The following is a 26,390-nucleotide window of genomic DNA, read 5'->3' on the forward strand; positions in this document are numbered from 1 at the left end:
TGAAAATATTATATTGCTAATACAGCTATTTTGATTATTGATTTTCCTCTGCTATATAATATCCAATACAAGAGCAGCAGAAACATGTTCACGTTTCATTTGTTGGCTGTAATTTTGCTGTTGCCTTGGAACAACCAATGTGTGCTCTCAGACATGATGTGATTAACATTGTGCAATCACTTATCCTGAGTCAACCCGCTTTAGGAGTCTAATCAGAGCGGCATCTTCAGTAATTGCTAATCTACAACTGAAAGGCTTTAAGAGTGAGAGGCAGAAAGGCAGATGTAATTAGAATTCTGTTTATGTGGTAGAAAAACAGTGGAAAAAATTTTAAAAATTGGGGAGTCTTTTAAAAATGCTGTCGGAGATTTTGCCAGCTGTGATGTCTGTCTACAAAATGAGTATAAAGAAATAAACAGCCAGCTGAAATATGTTACTACAAGGAAAGAGCTGATATGGCACTGAATGAAAATTGTCATTGTGAGATGGGGTAGAAAAATCACCATTATCCTGGTGCCCTACACAACAAGACAGATCTCTGAATTTCTTCCTGCTTTTTTTTCACTGAATTTAGAATAAAACCTCTTAGTTTTTAGCTTTTATGAGTTCTGAATTACCTACACAACTTCTTAAAAGAATTAGTAATTCTTTTTGGATGTCCTTGCTATGAGAGCTTTCTATTTAAGCCTACAACTGAATTAGTGGTCTAGTTATCCTCCCTCTATGCTCCAACCTTTTCTGGGAGCTGTGTTCAGGCTGCTTTGTTTGGACACATCTGTGAAAGGTAGGCTGTGCCAGTGCCTTATTGGAGGAGAATGAAGCAGACATCCACCTGCACGGGGCCATGAGATGACCAAAGACCTCCAGTGATGCAAGAAGTAAATGCGTTAGGAAATGAGCAAACACATTTAGTTATTATCAGGCAAAATATAGAACCTTGAACATTGATGATTACCTGGTTGGAGGGCTAATTGTAGACTGTATTATACTCAGTTTACTCAGTTCTTTTTGCTGTACCAATTAAAGCATGAGTTGACACAAGTCTCCCTCTTCAGGCTGGCACTCAGCTTTCATCTAAGATACTGAAAATGAGAAAGGTATCTTTTACTTTGGTTTGATTTTTTTTCCTAATAAGTAACTGCTTTGACTTAAAATATTTTGTTTTCTGTTTTGATCTTGTAAGGCATAACAGTCATCCACCAGTTTTTTAGCGGTTTTTTTTTCCTCACTGAATTATAAAATTCTTTACAACATTATGTGACATTAAAAAAAAATTGTTCAGGGTCCCCTACCCATCTCTCATTAGACAATTTCAAGTCTACTGGGGTCATGGCATTCCTATTGTCCAAGTGTGATAGATTCCAGGATAGTTTGGTGCTTGCTGTTAATGGTTTAACAATTTAATGTAAAGTGTTTCTTCCTCCAGTGTTGTAATCTGGCCTTTGGGCATGATGGAGAACATTCCTTCTCAAACTAAATATTTCTGTTTCTGCATAGGGGTGGATTTCAGATTTTGCAGAGAAATAAAGTTGCATTCTTTGCTTAACTTTCATTAAGAATATACTTTTAAAAGTACTATGTTTTCCTTAGGATGACCTCGAACGTGTAAGGCTCACACTTGTTTGTGATCCTGCTGAATAGTCACCATATGATTAAAAATAACTTAAAATAGTTAATAAGCATAATGTGTTTTGTAAAGCATGTTTATTTGGGTGGAAAGGGACCTCTAGTGGCTCACTGAGTCTCTTCTTTCTGAAAAATGTATTTCATATACAGTCGATTTAATTATTCCTAATGCAATATTTATAGCCGAGATTCGATTCTTTGTAAGAATGGAAATTCTGGATCTCCCTTTTATATCCTGGTGTCCTATTTCTTACGCTCCTCATTCTTCCTCACTATTTAAGGATCACTAATCTCTCTCTGTTGATACCTTTTTTGCATTCATATGTTTCCCAAACAGCTTGGCATCTCCTCTCTTTGTTCTTGTGTCTCTTTTAGTAAAAACAAGCATCCCAAATAGCACAACAACTAAAAAGTTATAACTACAAAGAAATATTGGGTGAAATTCTCCATTGTCATCAGTGAAGTACCTGCTGAACAGAGAGCGTGTAGGTGCAAGAAGATAGGCTCTTTCATAAAAATGGACTGTGGTCTATGCAGAATGGGTTTGGTGTCACTGACAACCTGGGAAAAGCAGTGGTTGCTTGGCTCTGAGGTGTCAGGATTATGAAAAGCCAAAATTCAAGCCAAGATACATGGAGATCTGTGGATAGTCTTCCTATCCATTCTCATTTATAGTAGGAAAGGGCAAAACCTAATTTTTTGAAAGGGAATTAAAAAATGTAGCAGCTATTGGAAGGTAAACAAAGTCTCCTTCACTTGATGTGTTTTTTTGCATTGCCTTCAACAGTAGCAGAGCTAAACAGGCTGAAAATCCTCGAGAATCAGATGGGGCTCTTTTGTAATAAACATACTGAATGCCAGAAATGGGCACTCTGACAGTGTCTGAGCTGTGCGAGAGGAAGGAGGGATGGAGGGATGGATTTGAATTTAGTGTTTCTGAGCCACCTGAATTCTGCAGGACTGAATCCTCATTGTGGATGCTTGTGTCATCTTTAGTATTTGGATTAATGCAGAGTGCTGGAAAGTTGCCCAAGTTATTAGTCAAGCATAACAAATTAGTTGATAATAAATATTCAGCAGCAGCTGTCCCTTTGAAGCCTGAGGAATTAACTAAATGGCTTACCCAAATACCTTTTTGTGTCTGTGGAACTGTAAGTCTGCAATCAAATCAGCCTTTGTTGGGTTGTACTTCCAGCAGTCAGTTAAGCGCTGTGAAGAGCCTCTGGTTTAGACTGAGTTTGAAAAACAGAGTTGTTGATATAATTAATATTCTATAGGGATAAAGAATAAGCTAGAAAAATCCCATATATCTCCCATTTAAAATATCTCCTTGCCTTTATGTGTGTGTGCGTGTTTTGCTTATTTTTAGGACTTTTTTTTAGGGCTATTTGTGATTTTTGTGGGGGAGTTTGGAAAAAAGAGACTGATAATTATAATGAAACTGAGAATGAACTATTTAGTCAAAGTTATTCATATCTTTTCCATCATTATTGACTTTTACAGAAAATCAAGTATCAAATCAAATACATCTTTTTGGGAAGAAAAATGTCACCAGGCAAGAAAACAGGTCATAAATGCCCTAGCAAGCAGGAGTTTTACAAAGAGTCTGAGTTACAATAGTTTTTCAGAGCAGTGTGTAGATATGTGGAAAATCTTGAGATTTCAAGTTGTGTATTTTTATGATTCAGAAGAACTGTGTAAGAGATGGATGCTTGCAAATTGTTCATGAGGTAGGCTAATAAATATTTTAAAAATTAATGGTGAAACTGATTTTTTTAATGGTGAAAATCAGTTTCATCATTTTCATTTAATGATGAAAGTGATTTATTATAAGCAAGCTTCCTGAATGGGAAGATATTCTTTCTTCCAGAAAAAAGGAGATTCAGGAACATGGTTTACTTTAAGACAAACAACACTGAGACTTTGTAAAATATTAATGTGAGATGTAAAAGGCATTAAGGTAAAGAATATGGTGACTGTAAAGTCATGTACACAGAAGCTCAGAAAGCCTGACAGTGTATTTTCATATGGAGCCACTTGTGAGTGTCTGACTATTTTTGACATACTGCATTTCCCACAGCTCTCTGCATCAGTTGTTGTGTGAAATCCATTCTTCGTTCAGTTACTACTAATGGCAGTCACTGATTTCAATTAAGAATTGAGTCAGTCCGCAGCAAGCTGGCCTGTCGTAGTTTGAGACCCCCAAAATCCAATTCCCGAGTCCAAGCCCCCCTCCCACAACTCACCCTAGTGTGAGATGGGTTTTCCAGACACAACACAAGACTCAATATGGGGGGAAGAGAATTATATTACAGTCACTACACAAATAAATATTATAATACATTATATACATAATCTTAACTATCTCTCCTATGATAAAGCAATATTTACATTAGATCAAATCTCTTCTCCCTCCAATAAAAGTTCAGAAGGGAAGAAGGAAAGATCCTTTCCACGTTTCAGGGCAGCAGTGTCTCTCTTCTTCCATGCAGCAGTCGTAGCTGAAGTTGTAGCTGGATCTCTTCCCATTACACACAAGGGGGGTCTCCTCTAACCCCTCTTGACCCTTCGACTCCGAGCGACGGTCTCTCTCCCGTGGACTGCGATAACCGGGACAAAGGTTCGCTTCACCACGTCATATCGCGAAGTGCAGGGCATGTTCGTGAAAGTCCCTGCCTCAGGGGATTCAAGCTCCCCTGAGTCAGAACGTTAGGGCAGCTTTCAGTTGAAAGTCTTTGCCTCAAGCGTTCTATCAGAGCTCCCTTGCTCTGTCTCAAAACTGCCAGCTTGGCAGCAGCGGGGGGGGCAAGGCCCTCCTCCGCATTCCGTCTGGCCATCCCGGTCCACCTTCCAGGATGTCTGAGCTTCTTAGCTCCTCTCTCTCTGGTGCTGCTGCACTCCAAGACTCCCCTCAAGTAGGAGTCCATCTTCTCCTCCTAGGAGGGGTCTCAAAAGGGTTTTGGGGGGGGTTGGTTCAGTTCTTACCCCAAAACTGTTTTTGTTGAGCTTTCTCTGCTCTGTTGCCGGCACTCGCTCTCGCTCTCTCTCTCTCCATCAGACATCTCTGTGTCTCTGCTTAGTTGCATGCTGTCTTTGCTGCTTCTTCTTATCTCTTGACTTTTGGCCATAGCCTTTCACTCAGCGCTGCCTCTGCTGCCGCTTTTCTGTCTTCTGCTGCCCACTCACAGTGGAGAAAGACTCCCTCAGCTTTTCAGTTACAGACCTCGGTCCAGTTTAACACTGTTTCCGAGTTTCTGCAACTTCAGCTGGGGGCTGGGGGGCTGTGGCCCCCCAGCGGGGCTCCTGCCCCTTCTCCCCTTGTGGTCTCAGAACATGGCCACTTCTTCTCCAACTACCTCACCATCCTTCTTTTCCGGTCTGGTGTGATATGTTTAAATTTTACAAGGGCGCTGATTGGGTCAACACCAAGAGAGACACCACCCCCTCAGGGGTTACCGTTTTTTTTAACTCCAGGGGGAAAAACCACTTTTTTTCCCCACCACATGGCCGCATTGGTATTTTTATTCTCACTATCCAGTAAGTGGAACCCTAGACTTTTGAGCAATTCAGCAGTAAACTCCAGTGTTCTATGAGGCTGTGGTGTGTGTTAGAGGAGCTGTAGTCAAAGGATCTGCCCCCCAAAGAGGAGAATTAGTGTATGATGTGGGACAGAATGTTAGACAGTTACAGCTCTGGAAAATGTGGTATAATATTTTGTTAAAATGGAATGTTTTAAAATTCCTGAAAATTTTAATTCTGAATTTTAATGAGTCATCCCATACAGTGAAGTACTTTTAATGAAAATCATATTTTTGTGAAGACTCTCCTAGATGGACAAAATGAATGTATAGAGCAAATTCTCTTATTCTGAAAAAGTTGATTTTTGCTTACCATATCCTTGAGTATGAATTGTGCAACTTTGTAAATTTTTTTGTAGGAAAATGGTAGTTGGAACTATAGTTCATTAAGGTAAATTTCTGCCTGAACACATGAAAATATAGGTATTGTTATGACCATATAGAACAGGATTTAATAGTGAAAAGTCTTAGATGAACTTATCAATGAGTATTTACTGTACTTATAACTATTCTGAAAGTTTAAAATAATTATGGTTTACTGTGTGTTTTCTACAGAGGTTATAGCATTACATTGCCTAAATTTTTAATTAATTCTAAAGAATAGATTAAGGCTGACTGTATTAACTGTTGTGGCCAAAATAATTGTATCAAATTACAGAGACATGAAGAAGCAACTATGAAGTCAAAGTCTAAGACAGGACAAAAATGGCAAATATTTGTGACTCACAAAAGCCAAAAGGTAATTGCAAGATCAAACGTCACAGGATTTTATTATCCAGGTATATATTTTTGTCCACATTTTCCATATTATTTAGTGTTTCTTAGTGCTGATAAAACATAAGTTTTGGTCATAATTATCTGCTTCTTTCTTAATGAAATTTAATATTGTATGTGTATATTCATGCAAAATGAATATATATTTTGTATGAGCACATATATGCATTTATAAGAAGACATACATTTTGTAAAGTTAGAAAGCAATGATATGAAGAGTATGTAAGGAAATCCTTTTGAGTAACTGAGTACCCAAGAGTATCAACTATCCCTATTTGCTGTCTCTCTTGAATATTTCTGTTGATCATTTGGCAAAAGCCAAGCTTTTGCATGTGTTCCAAAAATTCACTAAATGCTGCTGACCTTTTGTTGAGTTTTAAGGAAGAATTATTAAGTAAAATTGAGTTCTGTAATTTCTTAAGAAAAATCATTTGTGTATTTATTTTTGTGTTACCTTTACTTATTTTGTTTTTTTTTAAATTACATATTTTTAACTGTGTAATAGTTTCATTATGCCAACTCTCATCCACCTGATCAGCTTACAGATTTCAGACCTGTGCTTGAAAAAGACTCTTAATTTTATTTTTATAGCATTTATTAATAATAGCTAGTAAGACAGGAGGTTTTTTTAGGTACAAATTTCTCTAGTGCCCTAGCACAGCTTACCCTCGCTAAATGAAAGCGAAGAATGTATAGTAAGACATGTTTGACCTCAGTGATATGTGACAGCCTTTAGGATTTAAAAAAAAAACGTTTCCACAAGGGGTGAAGGAAAAATAATTTGAATATTTTATTATGTTGTTTCTTAGGAACTGTGATAAAGAATGTCAGTTCTACCTGTGCACTTGTTGACTTCAGCAATGGGGAGAGCTGGGATGTACCTGTGAAGTTCACTATACCTGTGGGAGGTGCTATGCCATGCCCACATCTGCAGGTGAAAAATTGGTATTTTTTGTGACAGCAAATAGGCATTTTTAATTTTGTTTATTTGGCCAGGCCTAGAGTAAAGGATAGACTTTTTTTAGCTTTCAAATAGCTACTTTCAACATGCTGTTTTTTATTTGTTTGAAGCTTGTTTTTGTTGTAGTCCTATTTCTCTCTTTATTAAAAGTCTACATTCTAACTTATTTTGTATTGTATTCTTTATAAAACATGAATATTTCCCCAGCTATAGAAGAAAGGTGAGCTATTTATTAGCAGAATTATTGTTTCCTAGCACATAGATTATAAATCGAAGAGAGCCTTTTATACATAGTGTGATGTGCAGCAAGTTTTAACCATTTGTTTTTCGTAGCATGTCTTAAATCCAGCAAATAACTGTATACTAAGGTAAATAACTAATTAAAAAAATAAAATTCTTATTCAATTTCTGGTTTTATTTAAAATTTATCAGCTGACTATCTGTAATCGTTTTTTCAGGTGATTCTTATTTTACGTGCAAGAGAGGGAATGGGTACAGAAAAGATACCGAATAGATATAGCTATTTTGAGTGCACAAAACGTTTTTATAAGCGCTTTGTTACACTTAAAACTAGATTCATGATTTTGGTTTATTTTTTCCTGTTTGAAATGAAGGCAAATTCTGATACAGTAGTTCCTGGTATTCTGTAAGGGGAAGTTCCAACTCTAGAGATCTGCAGATTTTGATAGAAAATTGTGACTAGTGTGTTAAGTTTTAAAACAATTTTGGATAAGTCAGTTATGTTATGGAATTACCTAAAATTCCCAAGGTTGGTTTAAAAGTTTATTGAAAATGTAAAAATTTGCATGAAGTCCAAGGGAATGCACAGTTGAAAGAGTTTCCTCATTCAGTTCAACTTGCAAGCTGAGCCCAGGTACCTTTAGTAGGGCTTTCTCCTTTATTTTTATTTTGTGTTCTTGATTCAGTGGCAATTGTGTAATCAGTACATGCAAGGACCAAGTTCTTTTCTTTCGAAGATCCATATTAAAGCATGTGAACATGATAGAATGATGATTCATGTAAAAGTATCTTAGTATTTACCTTTTATGTCTTGTAAAACTCACAAGTTACATGGCTCTTGCACTGGTCCTTTCCTGATGTGCAGGTTGGAGACTATGTGTTTGCCAGAACTGGGACACAGGCAGGAAATGAGTATTATGTACCTGCCATTGTCATTGCAACACCAGAGAGGGTGGAAACAGGTAACAAACTCTACACAGTACTGATGTTCAACAACAGGAAGGTAAGTAAACCTAGAGGATGGTACCTGCCTGGCAATAATTTTACCAGTATTCTGTTTTTGAAGAGGCAGATAGAATTTTCCATGCTAATCAGCTCACTGTCGCATTCCCTGTCTCCAGCTAACCAAATGAAAGCAGATTCTGGAGCTCAGTGAAGAGCTCATGTAATAGACCTGAATCAAGAAACTCTGTAGGATAATTTATTCTTAAATCGTACTCAGTTCTTTCCTCTATAATCTATTTGGTGGCTTGCTTAAGTTCCATACTGGTAAAATGAGAAACACAGGGAATTTTATCACAGTCAGTATAGTCTGAAATTAATTTCGTTATGTTTGTTTGGTTGGTTTTTTTGTTCGTAAGCCATGATGATAATTTTACTGCATTTTTCATAGTGCGTATTAAAAAAATTTACTTTGTACTTGAAACTTTTAATTATCTTTATTAAAGGCTGATTACAGTTGTATTAAAACAGTTGACTTTTTATACATACGTATCTTCATTGGTTTTGAGATTCAGATTTAAATTAGATGCATGTTGATTGTGTTATTACAGGAACACTGTGTAAGAAGTGAGCTTATTAAAATCAGCCAAACAAAGTATGCCTATTCCTGTCAGTACATAAGAACGGTGCAGATGGTGGATTATGAGATGTGAGTATGTTTGAACCTAGGAATATAAAGGTTTTTTATATGAATCCTAAATGCTGCACTCTGAGTTCAGCTATGCTGTCAGATTTCTGTATGTAGTACTCTAACTACAGCTGTTCTGATCTGTCTTACTCTACACATGCAACCAAGTTTATATGACAGTTTATTGCCCTATTTTCATTCTGGAAACATTAGTGGGATGTGATGGTTTGAAGCTAAGTCCCAGGAAGTTGTTAAGAGCATTGCTGGAAGGTGGGATGGAGTTTCTATTTGTTGTAGACTTTATTTTCCTTTTAAGATAATTATTGTGATATGAAACTACACATTAAATTGCAAGTTGTTTCTAAGATAGTGGTTCGTCTTCTGGACTTGAATCTGGGCAATGATGCAGATAGAGTGTGTAGGATGAGTATGAGCCCCTACTTAAGTTCTGCAGAACTTATGTGCAGCAGGGGTAACATTTTTCTGATGTGAAGTATGCACTGAACATGCAGTGGTTCCAGGTAATTGTGGATTACATTTTCGTCTTGCATCAAGTTCTAGTTCTAGTTTAACCCATTTGAAATAGCATGGAATTGTGATAACCTCCAGAGCACAAACAACCTCTGAGTTAGCAGCAACAAACCTTAGGAAGGAGAATAAGATCAGAACAATCATCTAGGGATATTTCTCCAGAGTACATCCCCAGTGTACAGCAATTCGTGATTTAAGAATTCTCTGAAGCAGAATTGAGTCTCTGTATTAAACAGCCCTGATGGAAGTTTCTTCCATGAATTTGTGGAGTTACTTTTTTGAACCCATGTAAACCTTCATCATCCATAGCTTCTTCCCAGAGGGAGCTGCACAGTTTCATGTTTTGTGTGAGAAAACACAGTTTTGTTTTGAATCTTCCATGTGCCTTGACATCCCACAGGATGACGGATTTCCTCTTCCATGTATGTCAGTTGTAGTATGAGCACTGCTGCCAAAGAACTGTATAATCTCCGCTATGGGAGGTTTATTCCCAAGAGGAGGCATGAACAGGACAAATTACACCATTAAAGGCAATTTTAGATCACAGAATGGGTAAGGTTGGAAGGGACCACAGAGCATCATCTGGTCCAACCTCCCTGCTCAAGCAGGGTTGTCCTAGAGCACATGGCACAGGATTGCATCCAGACACTTCCTAAATATCTCCAGTGAGGGAGACTCCACAACCTCTCTGGGCAACCTGTTCAAGTGCACAGTCACCTGCAGATGTCCTTAATTTTCATTGAAATGTTCTAATATGATTATTGTTATTAAAGATTACATCTAAAAATTATGGGTGAGAGTACCAGTTGTGGGCTGATCTATGGATTCCCTGAGAATGATGGAACAAAAAACAACTAAGATTCAAGTCCTATTTCCCACATATTTTCTAATAGTGATTCCAGTACAGTTTGAAACTTATACCAACTTGCACCCACAGCACACAAACCAATAAATCCCTGAGCAGAATTCCAAATCTGGAAATACTTCAGTGTCTTTTCCCAGGCCAGATCACTGACATAGTGGTTGCCTCTTTTCCCTAAAAAGCAAACCTGAAGAACATGGTTCCCTGCTTAATGCATACAACCAGTTGAAAAGAGGCAGGCATATAACTGATCTGAGTTCCAGCAAAAACAGTAGAAGTCTTTCCCTTCTACTAAGTTGGATTATATTCTAAATGAGGTACCACATTAAGAAAAGATGTGACTAAATGTATAAGCAATAAGAATAGCTTCCATTCTACATGCTTTGTTTCATGACTGAGTGCTTTAATATAAAATTTAATATTCACTCTCCAAACAGAATTTATTAGCAAGCTGAATTGCCATTGTTATGTACAAATGATGAGAACATTGAGTTATTCACAGGAAAACAGAGGAATTCTTTGGAGAATTGACTGAAATGAATGCACTAAATGGAGTTTCCATTAAAGCACCTACTTTTGAAGAGGGCATCGAAGTGTGCTTTCTAATGAAACTTGTTATTTATTGTATTCTAAAATAGATCCCTACCTTCTATGTCATACTTAAACGGGAACAGTGCAGCATATTGCTCACAGGTGCACAGAAATTTCATGAAAATATGCTGACATTGTTGATAGAAACAAAGAGGAAGCATAATTTAATTGGAAAGGAATCAAAAAGTTCGAATGCAGTATGATATTAGAAGCTCAAAAAGAGACAATCTTTTTGTGCTAAGTCCTGTAGTAGGAAGGGAAGGAAAATTAAAATGCATAGCCCAGGCTTCCAGTGCACATAGACATATTAAAATAGCTTGTCTAACTCCAGCTCTGAGTTCTTTGGGATTGTCTTTTGATGTTCTTGTGGTGTGTACTAGGAGTCATGCTTAATTCATGAATCTTTAGAGGTACTAATATAGCTCTCAGCATTTTAGTATTGGACACTAGTGTCTGTTTGGAGTGTTTTTCTGCCATCGCAATAGAAAGAAATAATTATGGCAGAGCAAGCACTCTGCAAATGTAGCTAACAAGTTCCATATGCAAAGTAAAACACTGTGTGATCTGGACTGACACCTTAAAAGAACATTATTGCCCAAATCCTTTCTGGAGTCATAAGAGTGAGATAGAATTAGGGGCCAGAGCCCTGTTTTAGGCTACTGTTTACTTATTTTATAAGTAGAAGGGAAACTGAATTGTAAGACATTTACAGCCCTATGAAATGGTCAAGAGGGTGACAAGTCATTCTCTTGTTAGTACTGTGAGATGTGGAAAAAGGTGAAATCTACATCTTGTAAAAAGGATTTAAGATAGTATGATATGTATGCTTTTAGCTTTGCAAACTTCCTTGTGTGGTTTTTTAGCCTGGACAGTGAGACCACAAAGCCCTATCCCCGTTCACCTCTGGAAGATGAAGGAGGAGAAGAAGCAAATAAAAGTACTGTGGAAGAAAAGAGGGAGAAAAAGAAAAAGAAGAGGAGAGCAGTAGACAAAAGACATCCCAGGGAGAAGATGTCAGACTTTGATGATCTTATATTTGTCTCCAGAACTGAAGTAAAACAGAGAGGAAGAAATTCACAGTCTAGTAATAAAGAAGAATTTGGAGGTAAAGAAGTAGGTCTGGAAAATTATAAATTTTAGGAATTAAACAGTTCTGATGGGCCTTTAGTTATTCCTCAGACAAGGAACTAGTATTCTAGGTGTTATCCCAGTTTGCTTTCCCATGTCCTATGTGATGAAGTTCTTTCATCTCCTTTGGAAACCACTCTTGACACTTTATCAGCATGTGTTTTCACAGCAAAGGCAATAAATGAATCAAGCATGTTCCAGCACATAATTTCCCTAACAGTTGTAGTAGCAGTGAAGATGCAATAACACCAACCTTAGTACCTGCTTATAAGCTGAGTATGTATTCCAGTCCCTCTACTGTTTGTTACTTGTGTTACGTGTTAATATCTGTATTGCAGATATTAAATTATTGCATCTGTAGCTCAGTGTCTCAGAGGGTAAATTGCTTTTAGTGTATGAGCTAGCTCAGTTAAAGCTGATATTGGTATCTGTACTCCCTGTCACTCTGCAGTGGAGCCCTGGCCTGTACGTCTGCCATTACATGCCAGTCAGCTCTTCATTTTAAAGATCATATTATCAGTGGAAAGATAAGAGAATTTTTATCCATACTTGCTAGGTGTATCTCCTTGTACCATTTTAAACATGTTCTTAATATCCTCATTATTTATTTACCTCCAGAAGTAGTGGATTATTAGATTCACTCAATCATAATGTTGTCAATCAACTTGATTTGGCTCCTCTGAATTTTCCTGCTATGTCCTCACTCATCTTTTAAAGACTGTCTGCAAATTCCATTTACATAGATTATAATGGGTATTATGGTGCCCATTATATAATTGTCATTTTAGGAGTGGCCTGGTCAGAACAGAGGTGCTGGCCTTGTCCAATAGCTGTGTGAGAGACCACGGCTCCAAAAGTAGGGCTGCTTCACTGGAGATCCTCGTTATCCCAGGTGCCTTCCTATTGGACATCTTGAGATGCAGATACCGAGTAAATGTGAAATAATGCTAATGTGATCAGCAAGTCCTGTAACTGATTCCATGCAGCTTGAAGGAAAGATTAAACAAGAGCAGTGGTTATCTGTGCATTTTAATCCTGCCTAGACTTAGCAAATAATCTCATAGTACTCTAACAAACCTTCAAGGTGCTATGCAGGTCGAATATGCTAAATAGAGTACCCTGTCCTCTTCTTATGATACCATGAATATTGAATGTGGCTTTTTTTTTTTATTTAGATGTATTTTCATTTACATATCCTTCTGTGTTTTATCAGAAAGGGAAAAGTCAGTGAGTTGATGAAGTAACACTATGTGGTCATTTTCACAGGGTTTCATTTCAATCTCTATACATGACTGTGTATTTATTCTCTTCAGGTGTAGATATTTGCCCGTTTTCGTACTATGTTAATGCTTCACAGCACTTTGTGTATATAATTTTGTAAGTTATATCAAATGGGTTACTTGACTTCTGACGTACACATCTATTTTAACTGTGTTAATACTAGATTTCATTTTAAAGAGTGAAGAGAATAAAGAAAACAAATTTGCCTGGCATTGTTTTTTCCTTCTACCCAAGGTTCAGTCTAGTATGAGCTATTGGCTTACATTTACTGCCTGGCAGTTCAGTATATGTTGATCACCAGATCTGTGAGATTCACCTATACAGGTTAACACTTTTCGTAGTAGTAGTCATATTTAATTACATTGATGTAAGTGTTAAGTAACATGGCTGAGAAGCTGGAAAGCTCTGCTGGTCTAATGAATTATTCAGTTAGTCTCTGTGGACCAGATATTAAAAATATCAGATACCTAGCAATGGACTTTCCCTTCATGGAGTTTTCATTATGTTGAAATAAGGCTGGATATTCAAGTCAGGAACCTAAATAGCAAAAGTAATTATAAGGTGAAACATTCTGTGTTCATCTTCAGACCCTGCATAACTCTGAAATCTCGGTTGTTGCCCTTCATATGCCTGACACACCAATGTTCATCAGAGTGATCCCTTTCCAGGTTTTCCTAGGAGTTGCTTTCAATACTTCATTGTTTCTTGATTGTTTATAACAGAGGCATTTTTTAAAAATAGAGTCAGCATCTCAGAGAAATATCTTGAATAGCTGCAATAATAACTTTAGTAGCTAAATACCTTTTACGGTAACTAGGTTATACTTATATTTTTTGAGATTTCTAAGACAGTCTGTTAAACTGGGAACTGGTTTATCTGAAAGCTGTATAATTCTCCCACATGTTCTTTTCCTCTTAATATCCAATACCCAAATAATTTGGATATCTTTTAACTTTTGAAATAGATCGATAGTCTTGACCTGTTTGCCTGAAGTAAAGGCATTTTCTTCATATTTATACACAAGTTTTCCTTATGTGTGTATGTGTGTAATGCATTAAAAGCATTCAATGCCATCAGTATTTCTTGCATTTTCTTTCCAAATGTTTGTCTTGTCACTTCCTATGTCCGGATCCACATATATGTATATATTTAATAGTCTGATTGAGCTATGTTTCGTAACTACTCAGTGTGTCAATCAGCACTTCTTCCTACAGTTCTGCTGACTTCATGTGTACATTCATATGTTATATCAGGAAGTTCTCCTCAACTTGAATGAGCATTGCCAGATATGGAGATGGATTTTTGTGCTCTCCAAGATAATGTGGATTCAGCTACATAGCTCTTATATAGGTGGTTGATGAAGCCATTTATTTCCATAAACCCTTGTATTTCCACATACAGCTGCCCTGTATGAATTAAAGGAGCATTTTGGAATGTTTGTGGTTTGATTTGTGTTCAGTTAAAGTAGTTCTGAGGGAAACAACAGTAATGGAAGTGAATAAAGATTAAGTAATTTTGTTAGTTATTTAGTGTATATTAGCTTCATTATTGTCTTGAAGTGTAATTTTGTCTTATTTCTTCCAGAACTATTATATTTGAAACATTATTATTTTGATGTGTATGCTTGCCTCTCTTACTGTGTTAGTTCGCTCTGTTTATAAGAGTTTATAAGAGAGCGAATGAAGGCCTGGCAAATTTCTGCTGACTGTTAGTGGGCTAATGATTCCTTGTCCAGGTAACTCAAGAAATACTGTTTGATGGAACAAGATCATTGATACTTAACTCCACCCATGGTTATTGCAATAATTGTTGGTATAGATACTTTAAAAATCATGTATCTCTTTCTATAGAAAAATTCTTCTCCCTGTCTTTCTAGTCTTTTCTCTGTTCTATAATGAACATGACCTCTGAAATCAATCTTTATTACATGTGATTTCTCTGTCAATTTTCTAAATCTGTATCTAGTAAAAAAAATAAATTGGAAAAAATATGGAGTGAAGGATGGGTATGATACTTATAATAGACTGCGTTGCCTGATGCATTAGCAAATAATAGCTAACAGACAAAATCTCCTTTTCATTTATAATGAGATGTGGCTTGAAGCAATTTTGCTGATAATTAACTGGCAATATGGAGTAGTTGGGAGACCTCTGAAAATGCACATTTTCTATCCTTTTATGTGGCAAATGTAGTTCCTATGAATTGGGTTCAAGAGTGTAACAGCTGTGGCATCTGGCAGTCTAGTGGATTGGCTGGATTTCCCACAGTAGGGTTTAACATTTTTAGCACCCACTCATTTTCCAGTCTCATTTTCCAAGCTAGTTCATTCAGCATTTGGAGAAGGCTATCATAATAAAGCAGTGTTCCCATCTGTTGGTCATGGCTTGTTTAATAAGCAGTTGATGTCAATTCAGCTATGCTTGCATATGGTCCTTACTGCAGCTGTGTGTGGTTAAGGGCTCCCCAATGGCTTCCAGATTTAGCTTTTGCTTGTCTCTTTTGTTTGGTACAGCTTGGCTGGAACCACTCTCTCCTCTCAGCATTGTCAGCTAATGGAAAGAGGAAAGTGTGCTAAACTTTCCATCTCTTTCCCTGTAAAGAATGAAACATGGAGACAGGCAAGGAAAGAAAGTGCCATTGGTGTAGGAGGCATGTGTTGGGGTATCTGAAGGTGGAGAGGAAGGGCAGTTCAGTCCAGATCCTGGGAGCAAGACCAGAATGGGTTATTTCAACATCTTGGGAAGATACATAGAGAGCATGTGCACCAGGTAAAGAAAATAAACAGTTTGTGAATTGTATGTGATGGGAGCAGTCATTCAACAGTGCATCTTTCATTTTACTCAGGGAAACAGTGTAGTCATGATACTTTTCAGTATATCAGTCTGGCAATGTTTTTGTGCTGCAGACTGACAGGATACAGTGAAGAAATTTCCTGACCCTCACACAGGTGAACTCCAGATTCCTGTCTCTTAGGATGCTGAAGAAGAGACAGAATGCTCCTTTTGTGTGTCTAAGTGCTGACAATGTGCATTTATAAGACAATTTTCAAAGGCACACTTTTGATTTTTAAAACACAGCTTCAGAGTTTCAGTGGTAGCTATGGATGACTGTCACTCCTAAAACTAATCCTACTCAAATCTTGTACTCTTTATGTACTCGGTCTGTGCTCTTGCTTCCTCACCCTGTATATCATATCTTTATTTTTCAGATGCCTCCCACAGTTTTTTTTTCTACTACACAAGTGTTTCTTATACGATCATTGAAAACCAAAAAATCCCCTCTAAAGAAATATATGAAGCAGAAGAGAGTAAACACTTTTGTTTTACTTTGTTTCTTCCTATTTTATTCTCTTTCATTTTTCATCCAGTGTCGGGTTATGATTGTCATTGTTCTGTGCCAGGAGGGTGCCTGGTAGTTGGTGGTCTCATTTAATATGACTATAAAAAGTGACTTTTCAGTGACACAAATAGAAAACCAGAGAAGACAAGCCTGGTTGTACTGGACAGACAAAGGTCCATATAGCCTGGCCCTGTCCCCAGCAGAGGAAGAGTAAGAACAAAGGCTGGCCTGTGAATAACAACAGCTACAAGCTTAGAAAATGAGAATACTTAAAAATACCTAAAAAGCAGACTGGTTTGAACTCACGGGCATGAAAGCAGAAAGGAAAGTAGTGAAAAGCACCTTTACACAGGACTGCTACTCTATTAATATAGTCATGGAGTTATATTTGTTTCATGATAAATTTCAAGGGATGTTTGAACAGTAATATCACAGCTCACGGTGGGTCAATGTGTTCTCTCACTAAAGAGTACCTGTTCTCTCCTAGCATCTTCATTCTCCGTTTCATCACCCTGGTGTTCATCGAGGTGTCAAACTCTGCAGTCACCAAGAGCTTCGACACCCAGCTCACTGAAGTCTCGCTGTTGCTTGCGCAGTCCAGCTGCAGAAAATTCTCCAGAGCCTGGTAAAAGCAACATCCGCCAGATTATCAGGGTCAACATGGAGCAGTGAGGATTGGCAAACCAGCCTCAGCACCACTGCACAGAGCTCAGGAAGCCACATTAAGGGTGCGTGATGAAGGAGCTTGGGAAGAATGAATGAGGCTGCAGACACAAAAGATTTTTAGCATCTACGACTGTGAAATACTATTTCTTGAATCAAAAATAAACTTATTAGTTAATAATAAATTATTTTTCAGACTTACTTTGGATGTGTGAAAGAGAAACAGTGCCAGAGGTTCATCTGTGCTGCTGAATAGTATCAATATGAGAAAAGAGAACAGAAAATTTCTTTTCCAAATTACTCTGTGCTTACAGTAGAACTATGTGATTTACTAACTGTAGGTCTTTCTTATGAAATACCTTTTCCCACAACTCCTTTTGCAGAGCCTCAGTCTGTAAGGCATCTGGGAAGACCTGCTGCAGGGTGCTTACCCAGTTGTCCACTGTCGCTGACTTTTACATGTATCTGTCCTAAAGCTTTTCCACTGATGGGGACTGTCCTATGAGAACACAGTTGAGGTGCTTTGCCCTTGAAAACTAACCTCTCAGTAACACAGACGTAGACCAAGGGTTGTTTGTTATAAACTGAGTGCTACTCTGGAGGCAGAGGAATTGCTTCAGTATTACAGCATTATACATGAAAGCAGGAATTGCACCCAGACATATTTAGGAGCGTCTCTGCTCTAGATCCCAAATAATTGATAGGTGACTGAACCCAGTTAAAAAAAAAAACAAAACCAAGTAAAGATTAATTTTCTCTATCCAGCAAATGTAGTGTGATATTCTGATTTCATTTTACAGATGTAGGAAGGTCACATCTGATTTATGGCAAAGCTGGAAGAGACACTTTCCTGGCCAGTGTGGAGACAGCACCTGGAGCTGCTTGTGGTGCTTATTACCAAATCTCAAGGAGCAACTCAGAGAAGGAGTCACATTATTTTCAGATGAATGTGTGTCCCCTGCTATAGGAGAACTAAAAGTACCATACTAAATACCCTGCTTCTCTTGATTTTTTGACTGTGCTTCTATATACAAACACACTGAAAATCTCAAACCACACTCTTTGCTTCACATTTTTAACAGCCGTTAATACGAAATGAGAATAGCCTGCTGCCATCATTTGGGAGAGAGTATAAAAACATTGTATTTCTGTGGTCAATGGAGGCAAACAGAGTCTTTGAGGATATGTTTATTTCTTTTCCTTCAGGTGTATTTCAGCTGGCTACTCTAGGTAGTTAGTTCAGGTGTACAGTTGGCCAGGAAAGTTGTATACACTGTCTGTGAAGATATTTCCCAGAAGAATATTTTGGGGAAATTCTGAGGTTTTGAGGTCTGTTTCTGTCACAGTTTGGAGCACACACACACACACAAAATCCCCCAACAAAATAAAACCCAAAACCCCAGAGTTTCTTATTTAGTAAAGGAGAATTATAGTTTGTGTAGCCAAAATGACCTTGAAGCCAAGATACTTCAGCAGAGATATGAGAGTGTTGAAATTTCTGCATGGCCTGACTCAGGGAAGACTCAAACCTGGGAAAAACTGTAATTCTGAAATGGTCTATCCTGAAGTTCCAGTTTGCATACATCATGTTACCTTCTGTTCTGCAAGTCAGGCTCCTTACTCCATCATGTCCTGGAGTATTCTTTTGGAGAATAGAGCTGATACACAGATGGAGTCCTTGGTTTTAGGGAGTCACTGAGGATTTTTTTACACAATAGAAAAATTGGAAGTGATATCGCTAATGTAACTATACCTAGGACAGGACAGCTGGAAAGAAATATTTCTACTGTGGATAAGAATATTTTTGTTTTCTGAAGGAAATGGCACTACCAATATATGGAAAAGCACTGTGCATGGCTGTAGAAAAAATTTCTAAATGAAAAGTTTAGATATCTATTTTATTCTCAAGAATGACTTTCAATCACACAGATTTTAGAATTTACCTGCTCACATTTTTTGCAGAAGATGTGTCTCAAACAGACTTAATTCAGCATAGACGTGATCATCTCACCTATGTCATCTGTGATTACTGTGTATTTGAGGCTGAGCGTGTGTAATTCCAAGTACATGAACAAAATGGAGTGTGGGCCAATTTTGTATGTACATACTCTTAAGTGCAGATGGATTGTATGCCAACCCATAATGATAAAGACTAAGATCCCTTTGAAAAAAATGGCTCAAGAAACTTAGTATTCCACTACATGCAATACATATTTGTGAGAAATGCAAAGAGAAATGTTAACCAAGAGCAGGATTAAAACTGGCTGCACAGGTAGTCTGAATGGTTAATTCTTCTTCTACATAAAGTGTGGTCATCAATCATTGTTGGTTATTTAGACAAGTTACATTTAAAAACTGATTTATTATAAAAATATGGATGGTGATGGATGAGTTTCTTTTTCACTTGTTATTAAGAATCCATTTCACTGTTCCTTTCTGGGTGTGCTGTCTGACCTCAAAAGCACCTGTCATGGGGTAACATATTAATTTTCCCTACTGTGGACCACAAGACCTTTTTCCTGCCTGAGTTTGGTTAAATGTTTTGTTGCATTGCTTTGTATTAAGCTTGGAAACTGCCAGTATGGTTTATTTTCTTCATTCAAACATTCCTGTTGGTCCATTTGCACAAAGTGGACTCTGTCCTGAGTTCCACACCCTGGTGCAGATGTACAGGAGGTTATGTTTTCATATGCTTGTTTCTCTCCTCCATCTGTTTTAAAGAGACAAGTAGTGTTATGATGATCTGTCAACAAGATGAATTTTCCAATTAGATTTGCCATATGTCTGAGCTTGACCAGGAAGGTCTACTCTCAGATTCTGTCAATAGAGCACAACTGGATCATTGAAAAAAACAGGTTGCTTCTTCATCACACTGCCTCATACAAAGATGGCAGTGGAGGGTTTGGGTTGCCAAGACTGTGCTTAGACTCCTTCTTTGTGATTCTTGGCCAACTACAAAGATAGCACTTCTACTATTTGATAAAGAAAGATAGTCTACAGAGCAACAACAAACAAACACACCCCTCCCAAACAAAGGAACAGAAAAGAATATTCACCCCCACCTGTATTTGCCATTCTGGATCAAACTCTGGATCCAGGGACTGGGACTCAGCCCCTTGTATTCAGCATGGCATGAAACACACAGGGAGAGAACACCTGTTCACTGTCCTATTGGTAGTGTGGCCATGAAACTCTCAGGGTCCAAGGGAAGTAAGAATAGATGAAAGGGGAAATATGAGTAAAGGCTTTTATGAGAGCAGCTGTTAGAACTGGAGGAAGTGGAAAAGTGTTTGAGAATGAATTCCTTTAGAAAGTCATCAGTAGTCTACTCAGTTGTGAACATGAAATCAGAGCAATGTCCTATCTTCCAAGAAAAAGGGCAGCTTCACAGAAGTTTGTATAGGAAACTCTGACTCAATCTTCACAAGAATGCGAAGGACCTTTTCCTCCATGGCTGTTTCCTTGCTTGCCTAGGCAAGTGAGAACACTGCTTCCCTTGGCTGCTGCATAAATACAGCTGAGCTCCCAAGGCTCAGTCTTTTGATAAACAATGCTATGAGAGGTCCAATATTTCTTCTTAAACACACATCCACATGGCTCTGAGCGAATCTGGGGCCCAACCGTAACCCTCTCCCATTGATAAAATGAGGGTGTTGGCATCAAAGCTGAGGTTTTCCCCCAGCTATGAGGTGCTTCTCCTGGGAGAAGAGGCTGCTCAGCAGAAAAGGGTGCAGGCTTTGCCTGCGATGCCAGTCCTCCCCACATTGGCCCTGGAGCAAATGCTGTCCCTACTCAAGTTACAAGAAGAATTTTGCTGATGAAGCCTTGCTGCTTCTGCAAAGACACACCTCAACCCGGCTTAGTAGTGTCCAGGTTCCAATTTAATGAAAACGTGCTGGAGAGCAAATCTGTGTGAGGGGTGATTTCAATATATTCTAAGCTCAGTCTTCTAATTACAGGGCTGTAAGATAAGATCAAAAGCAAGCAAATACAAACACATCTGTGGCCTAAACTGAACAGCAGTTCTTTTTGCCCAGTTCATCTACTCCAACCAGCTCTTAAGCTTGGGGCCTCAGCACCTGCAGTGTCACCCCTTCCTCTGAAAGTTACCCCACATCTCAGTCCTTAGTAGCTTTAGAAGAGGTAATTGTCCATCTCCAGTAGCATTCCCTGCTCCAGACAGTTTCCCCTGCAGATAACTCACAGCTGAGCATTGTGGCATGTGTGTAGCTGCCTCTCTGCCTCCCTCTTTTCCACATTGTCTTTAGCTGCCTGAGGCTTTTGAGGAAAGGATGTTGGGACATTCGGAACACAGGCTTCGACACATAGTCACAGCTACCTGCATGCACTGATCTTGAGCTCAGATTTGTGACTGTAAGCTGAGTTTTTGCTATGTCAGGCAGTGATGAGGAGACTGGAGATCCCTTCACACCTCATCTTTGTTTTATGTTTTTTATCTCCAGCAGAGAGGAAAGTTCAAAGAGGGATGGACATTTAGTACAGGAGATGCTGTAGTTTTCAGAGAAGCTGATGAGACAGGAACATTTTAGAACTTTTTCTCAGACTGCTCATATCTTTTTCCTCTGGAAATAGCCTTTCATCTGGAGAGACATGGTTATGGACAGGTATATAAGATTTTTCAGGCAACCGTTATATGGTTCAGCATAAAAAGAAGGATGGTGATATATTACAGGCACTCATTTGCAAAGGTGCTTTTTTTTTTTCTTCCTAGAGCTTGCCTTTGATCTCATTGATGCATTTATTCCCCAGCACCTGAGTGTTTCTTCTGTGACATTTTGTTAGGACTATTGTCCTAATTTTCAGTAGTTTTAAAAAAATAATTACTGTAATTGAATTTCACAAGAGTGGTCAAGGCAGGATTAGATGGAAGGCCTTTGATTTTAGGGCTGTGGCTAATTCCAGCACCTTTAGTTCCCCTGAGATAATTTGTAAGTTCCAGGCTTAGCTGAGCAAAAAAACTCAGGGCTAACCTAAACAGTCTGGCAGATCTTCCCTGATTTTGCTCTAAAGATACAGAACAGACATTCAAACCTGCAGCAAGGTTTGTTCCCAGGAGCTCACAAGCTCCAGCCAAGCTCTCCCTAGTTCTGGAATGTATTTTGAGTTCACAGCATGGCACATCTGAGTTCACATATAGGTTACCATATTTTTGCCTCTCCTTTTAAACTTTTCCAGGCAGATTTTTTTCCCGTAAAGAATTTTGTCAGTGCGCCTAGTCAACCAGAAGCCACATGATGGTGGCTATTTCAGCAGTGACCCCGCATTAGTCAGCCCTGTTGAGAAGTAGCCTGCACTGCTTTAAAATCCACCTTGCACTGCTGGAGCTACACAGCTGTTAGTAGGCTCAGAGTTAAAGCAGAGCTTGGGTGCTTGTGCTTGAAAAACAAAATCTGGGACAGCAGTAAGTAATAAAAATTTGGGGATGATGACTTTTCAAGCTCAGCATTCTCCTCAGATTAAATCACTAACATTGCATCCTCCTTGGATTGCCCTGTTAGCACCTACCTGAAGCCACAGGCGGTGCAGTACATGGTGCCACAGTGTCAGGGCTGCTCCTGCACTCCGGGTCCTGCACTGGTGGAGTTGCTGCAGGGTCTGGCCCTTCAGGCCTTGGAGCATTGGTCTCCCTGCTTGCTGAGATGTAGTGGGATTGTGTTTGCTAGGAACATGAAGGGGGATTTCTAGGGGAAGACAGTCTCCTTATGTGCCAGCAATTCATAGAATTACCACCTCCCCATGCTCTTTCTGATACAAGGTACTGTGAATCTACTCACTTTTCATGGCTGAAATGGAAACCCAAGATACCAAGAAATGTGTGTGGGGAGCAATTCAGGCAACGTAGTGAATATAGATGGGGAATATAGTGGAAAATTTTTTGTTTTCTTTCTACTGTGCTTCACATTTTTCACCTTGTCTGCCTGTCTGCAGAGCCTGGCTTTGTTCTGGGAGTCTTTTCACACATACTGCATTAATTTACCACCCACAGATGTTGCCTGTTTATTCTTTTCTGCTGTTTTCATTGATATAACATGAAAGTCACATTGAACTGAAAGAGCTTTGCCCTTGCTAGGCATGAAAAGTATTAAAAATATAAATAAAAGCACACAAAATACAGAGACTAGGCAAATTTTTGCAGGGATTGCTGTTATAGGAAGTCATGGATACAGAATCTGAATTGTCCACAAAAAGGCAAGGTGCCTTGGGATTTAACAAATAACTCACAGAATCGTGGCAGACTAGACAGCAAGGCAGGGCGTGTTATACCTTTCAGTATTTACCTTGGTCCAGTTCTTCCTGAACAGAAGTATATTTTGGTACTTACAGACCATTTTTTATTTACATTATAAGAGATGACAGGGGGTCAGTATGTCATTTGTCTGTGAATAAATTATAAGAGGTACAGAAAGTAGAGGAGAAAAAATCTTCTACAAGAAGATTCCTGCCAAGGTTTACCCTCAACCTTTCTATTGTGCAGCTGCTTTACAAAGGTGAAGGAAGCTCAGACCTTTTATTGGCAAACAAGAGGCAGCACTTCAGCATAACAGCTTGGCATTGAGTGCTTAAATATTTTTGCACATGAATTTCAAAATATGTTTCCAGACAATTACGCTGTGAGTACGCCTGCCGTGCTGTCAGCTGAGTGTTCCTGTTTGCTCCCTTAATTAAATACATAGCTAAATGCTTTCAGTCACGTTAGCGTTGGCTGGGATGAGTGATGCTGTGCTTGCTGGTCCTTTCAGCTCTGCCAGCCCTCATGGTCAGAGAGCAGCTACATGCTGTCACTCTGTGCTGTCATCCTGAGCACAAAAGCTACACAGACTTCTTTTGTGTCTTCCAGGACAAAAATTAATTTTCTTTGCCTCTTCTTTCTCATTTTCTTACTGTGGAAAGTTTAGCTTAATTCTGGCTGTAAGAGCAGCAGGAGATTGCAGAGTTTAACTCCACAGAGAAATGGGTTACACTGAAAAGCCTAAGAGGGCGTGCTTTTTAAGTGGCACAAACCAGCAAAGTCCCATCATTTTTCATAGTTGGTGGGAATTTTGAGAATCCTTTCTCCCATAAATGTGTGACATTTTGTGCAGGGTCCACCAAGAGGAACTTTCCTAGTGACAAATTTATGGCTGACTAGTAACGTGTGATCCTTTTCTCTCCCTGCCTACCCACCTTGTATTGCTTAAAAATAGATTAATGCATTCAAATGACCAATCTGACCAGTTTGACCATTACCTGTAAAATTCGGCTGCAACAGCCTTGAAGTTCTCAGCATGCCAAAGTACTGAAACAATATTCCTCTCCTCCCACCAGCAATGGTGCCTCCCACTGAAACTTTTGTTCCTGTATATATGTGACCTTGTGTGTGCATGTGGTTTATAGGTGCTTCAGCAAGCACTTTTTAACTTCAGAGATGTCAGGAAGAAGCTGACAGGTCAAGTCCACTCCTGCACAGAAACTGGCAAAGACAGATCTCAGAATGCATTGGCTCCTGTGAAGTAGGTAATAGTAAAGAAAGTTTTAGTATACACTGTACCTACATGCACATCTGTTGCTGTTTTGAATTTTTTTCCCTTGAATTAGACTACAAGCACTTCTACAAGGGCCTGGGTCTTCTAATGAGCTGTGTAATGCTTACTGTTTTGATCTGGCACTGCTGTTTTGCTCTTTCCAGCAGTGGTCCCAGGTAACTCTAAGGGGTTGTTGTTACATTGACACCAGACACCAGTGTACATGACTTCAGTTAGTTCCCATAATATTCACCTGGCACTTACAACTATATAATACTTTAAAAATGTGTCTTATTTGTGACCTTTGCTGCCTAAAAGACCTAGGGAGAAAAAAACTCCAGGGCAATTTAAGTAGGAGGTAAGATAAGGGAAGGTTTTAATGAAACCTCTCAGGCTCTGGGAATACAAACCACGCATGCGCCCCCTGACCCAGGCGTTACAATTTTTATGATGATGTCCATCCAATCCCTGCTCATCCACCCCCCGGCCTTTGCCTCGTTCTGCCCCCTGACCCTCCCCTCAGGAATTGAGTCTGGGGGAATTTTGTGACCCCCTCATCTTCATCTTCTTCAGAGCACGTACAGTCCTTGGAGGCTTTCCAAAGTTCTGGGTTTGAAGGTTGCTTTGCCTGGGTGATATCTTGTTGTCCAGGCCAGGGTGCAGATGTTCTTAAACAGAATGAAGGCCTACCTTGAAAAAGAGACTAAATATGCTAGTGGAATTTAGGGGGAATTGATATAGAATAGGGTAATAAGGTTGCGTATGTGTAAGTACTGTGCTAAAGAGTGAGGGATACAATAAATACAGCTACTTCTAAAATCTAGAAAAATTAAAAAATCAAAAACCTCCAAGGCAACACCTTCATGGGGTTTCATGAACTAAAATGTACAAAGAAAGTTAGCCAAGTCTGTGGTAAGGTCCATGCTTGACAATTTTCATCTGAGAGTTGAAATCTAAATGCAAGCACTTGCTGAGGAGTATTGGTGTGTCCAGGATACAGATTCAGCATCAAACTGAATGGAGAGGGAGCAAAATCCCATGATTCGGGATGTAGATGTGATGCTCATGAATACTGTAGCCACAAATATGCTTCCTGAGCAAGCCTAAATAAATTAAGGAACTTTAAAAATGTCTCTTTATTTTGCTTTCTCTTCATACGCACAGAATCTAAACAAAACAGGATGAAGAGCAGTTACCTAGACACAGCAGTCCAATGTTATCAGAGATGCCCAAGGGTCTCCAAGATGTCTGATTCAGGGTGTCATATATGACATAAGACTTATGAAAGACTCATTTTGTCTGGTTGCTGGATGCTGGGTGAGATAATCCACTGCACCTAAAATAGCACTGAGCCTTGTCAGTTAAGTCATTCCCCAGGTGAGTATTGCAGGAGAGGCTTAGGTTTGTCCATTTATATCCATTACCATTTATATCTGCTTAATTATGGGAAGAGGGGAAGAAATCATTCTGCCATTAGAAAACTGCAGAAAAGAAAGGCAAATCTAGTGATACCAAGGCATGCCATACAAACCTCTAATTAAAAATATTTTCTGAGCTGCTACCCAGAAAGTCATCAGAAGAACAATTATCCAATCTGCAAGGTACATTAAAAATCATTCAACTTCACAAATTTGTCATAAATGGCATAAAAATAGGGGGGTCA

The 26,390-nt window shown here is 38.7% G+C and overlaps 1 protein-coding gene across 13 annotated transcripts in view; it reads left to right on the forward strand.

Moving 5' to 3' along the window:
• VWA3B (von Willebrand factor A domain containing 3B) overlaps positions 1–19,479 on the forward strand; it is a 72,770-nt gene extending 53,291 nt beyond the window's left edge. For 12 of the 13 annotated variants that reach the window (XM_017818488.1, XM_017818497.1, XM_017818492.1 and 9 more), the window contains 6 exons: positions 5,863–5,983; positions 6,788–6,912; positions 8,045–8,182; positions 8,733–8,830; positions 11,657–11,898; positions 17,029–17,935. In XM_017818488.1, coding sequence (XP_017673977.1) covers positions 5,863–5,983; positions 6,788–6,912; positions 8,045–8,182; positions 8,733–8,830; positions 11,657–11,898; positions 17,029–17,213 — 909 coding nt within the window. In that variant the 3' untranslated portion in view covers positions 17,214–17,935. Of the gene's footprint in view, positions 1–5,862; positions 5,984–6,787; positions 6,913–8,044; positions 8,183–8,732; positions 8,831–11,656; positions 11,899–17,028; positions 17,936–18,004 lie in introns of those variants that run through there. The other variant, XR_001875385.1, reaches the window with a different exon arrangement.
• Positions 19,480–26,390: the final 6,911 nt, after the last annotated feature.

The sequence above is a fragment of the Lepidothrix coronata genome, unplaced genomic scaffold, assembly GCF_001604755.1.
Source record: "Lepidothrix coronata isolate B3197 unplaced genomic scaffold, Lepidothrix_coronata-1.0 Scaffold68, whole genome shotgun sequence".
Lineage (NCBI taxonomy): Eukaryota > Metazoa > Chordata > Aves > Passeriformes > Pipridae > Lepidothrix > Lepidothrix coronata.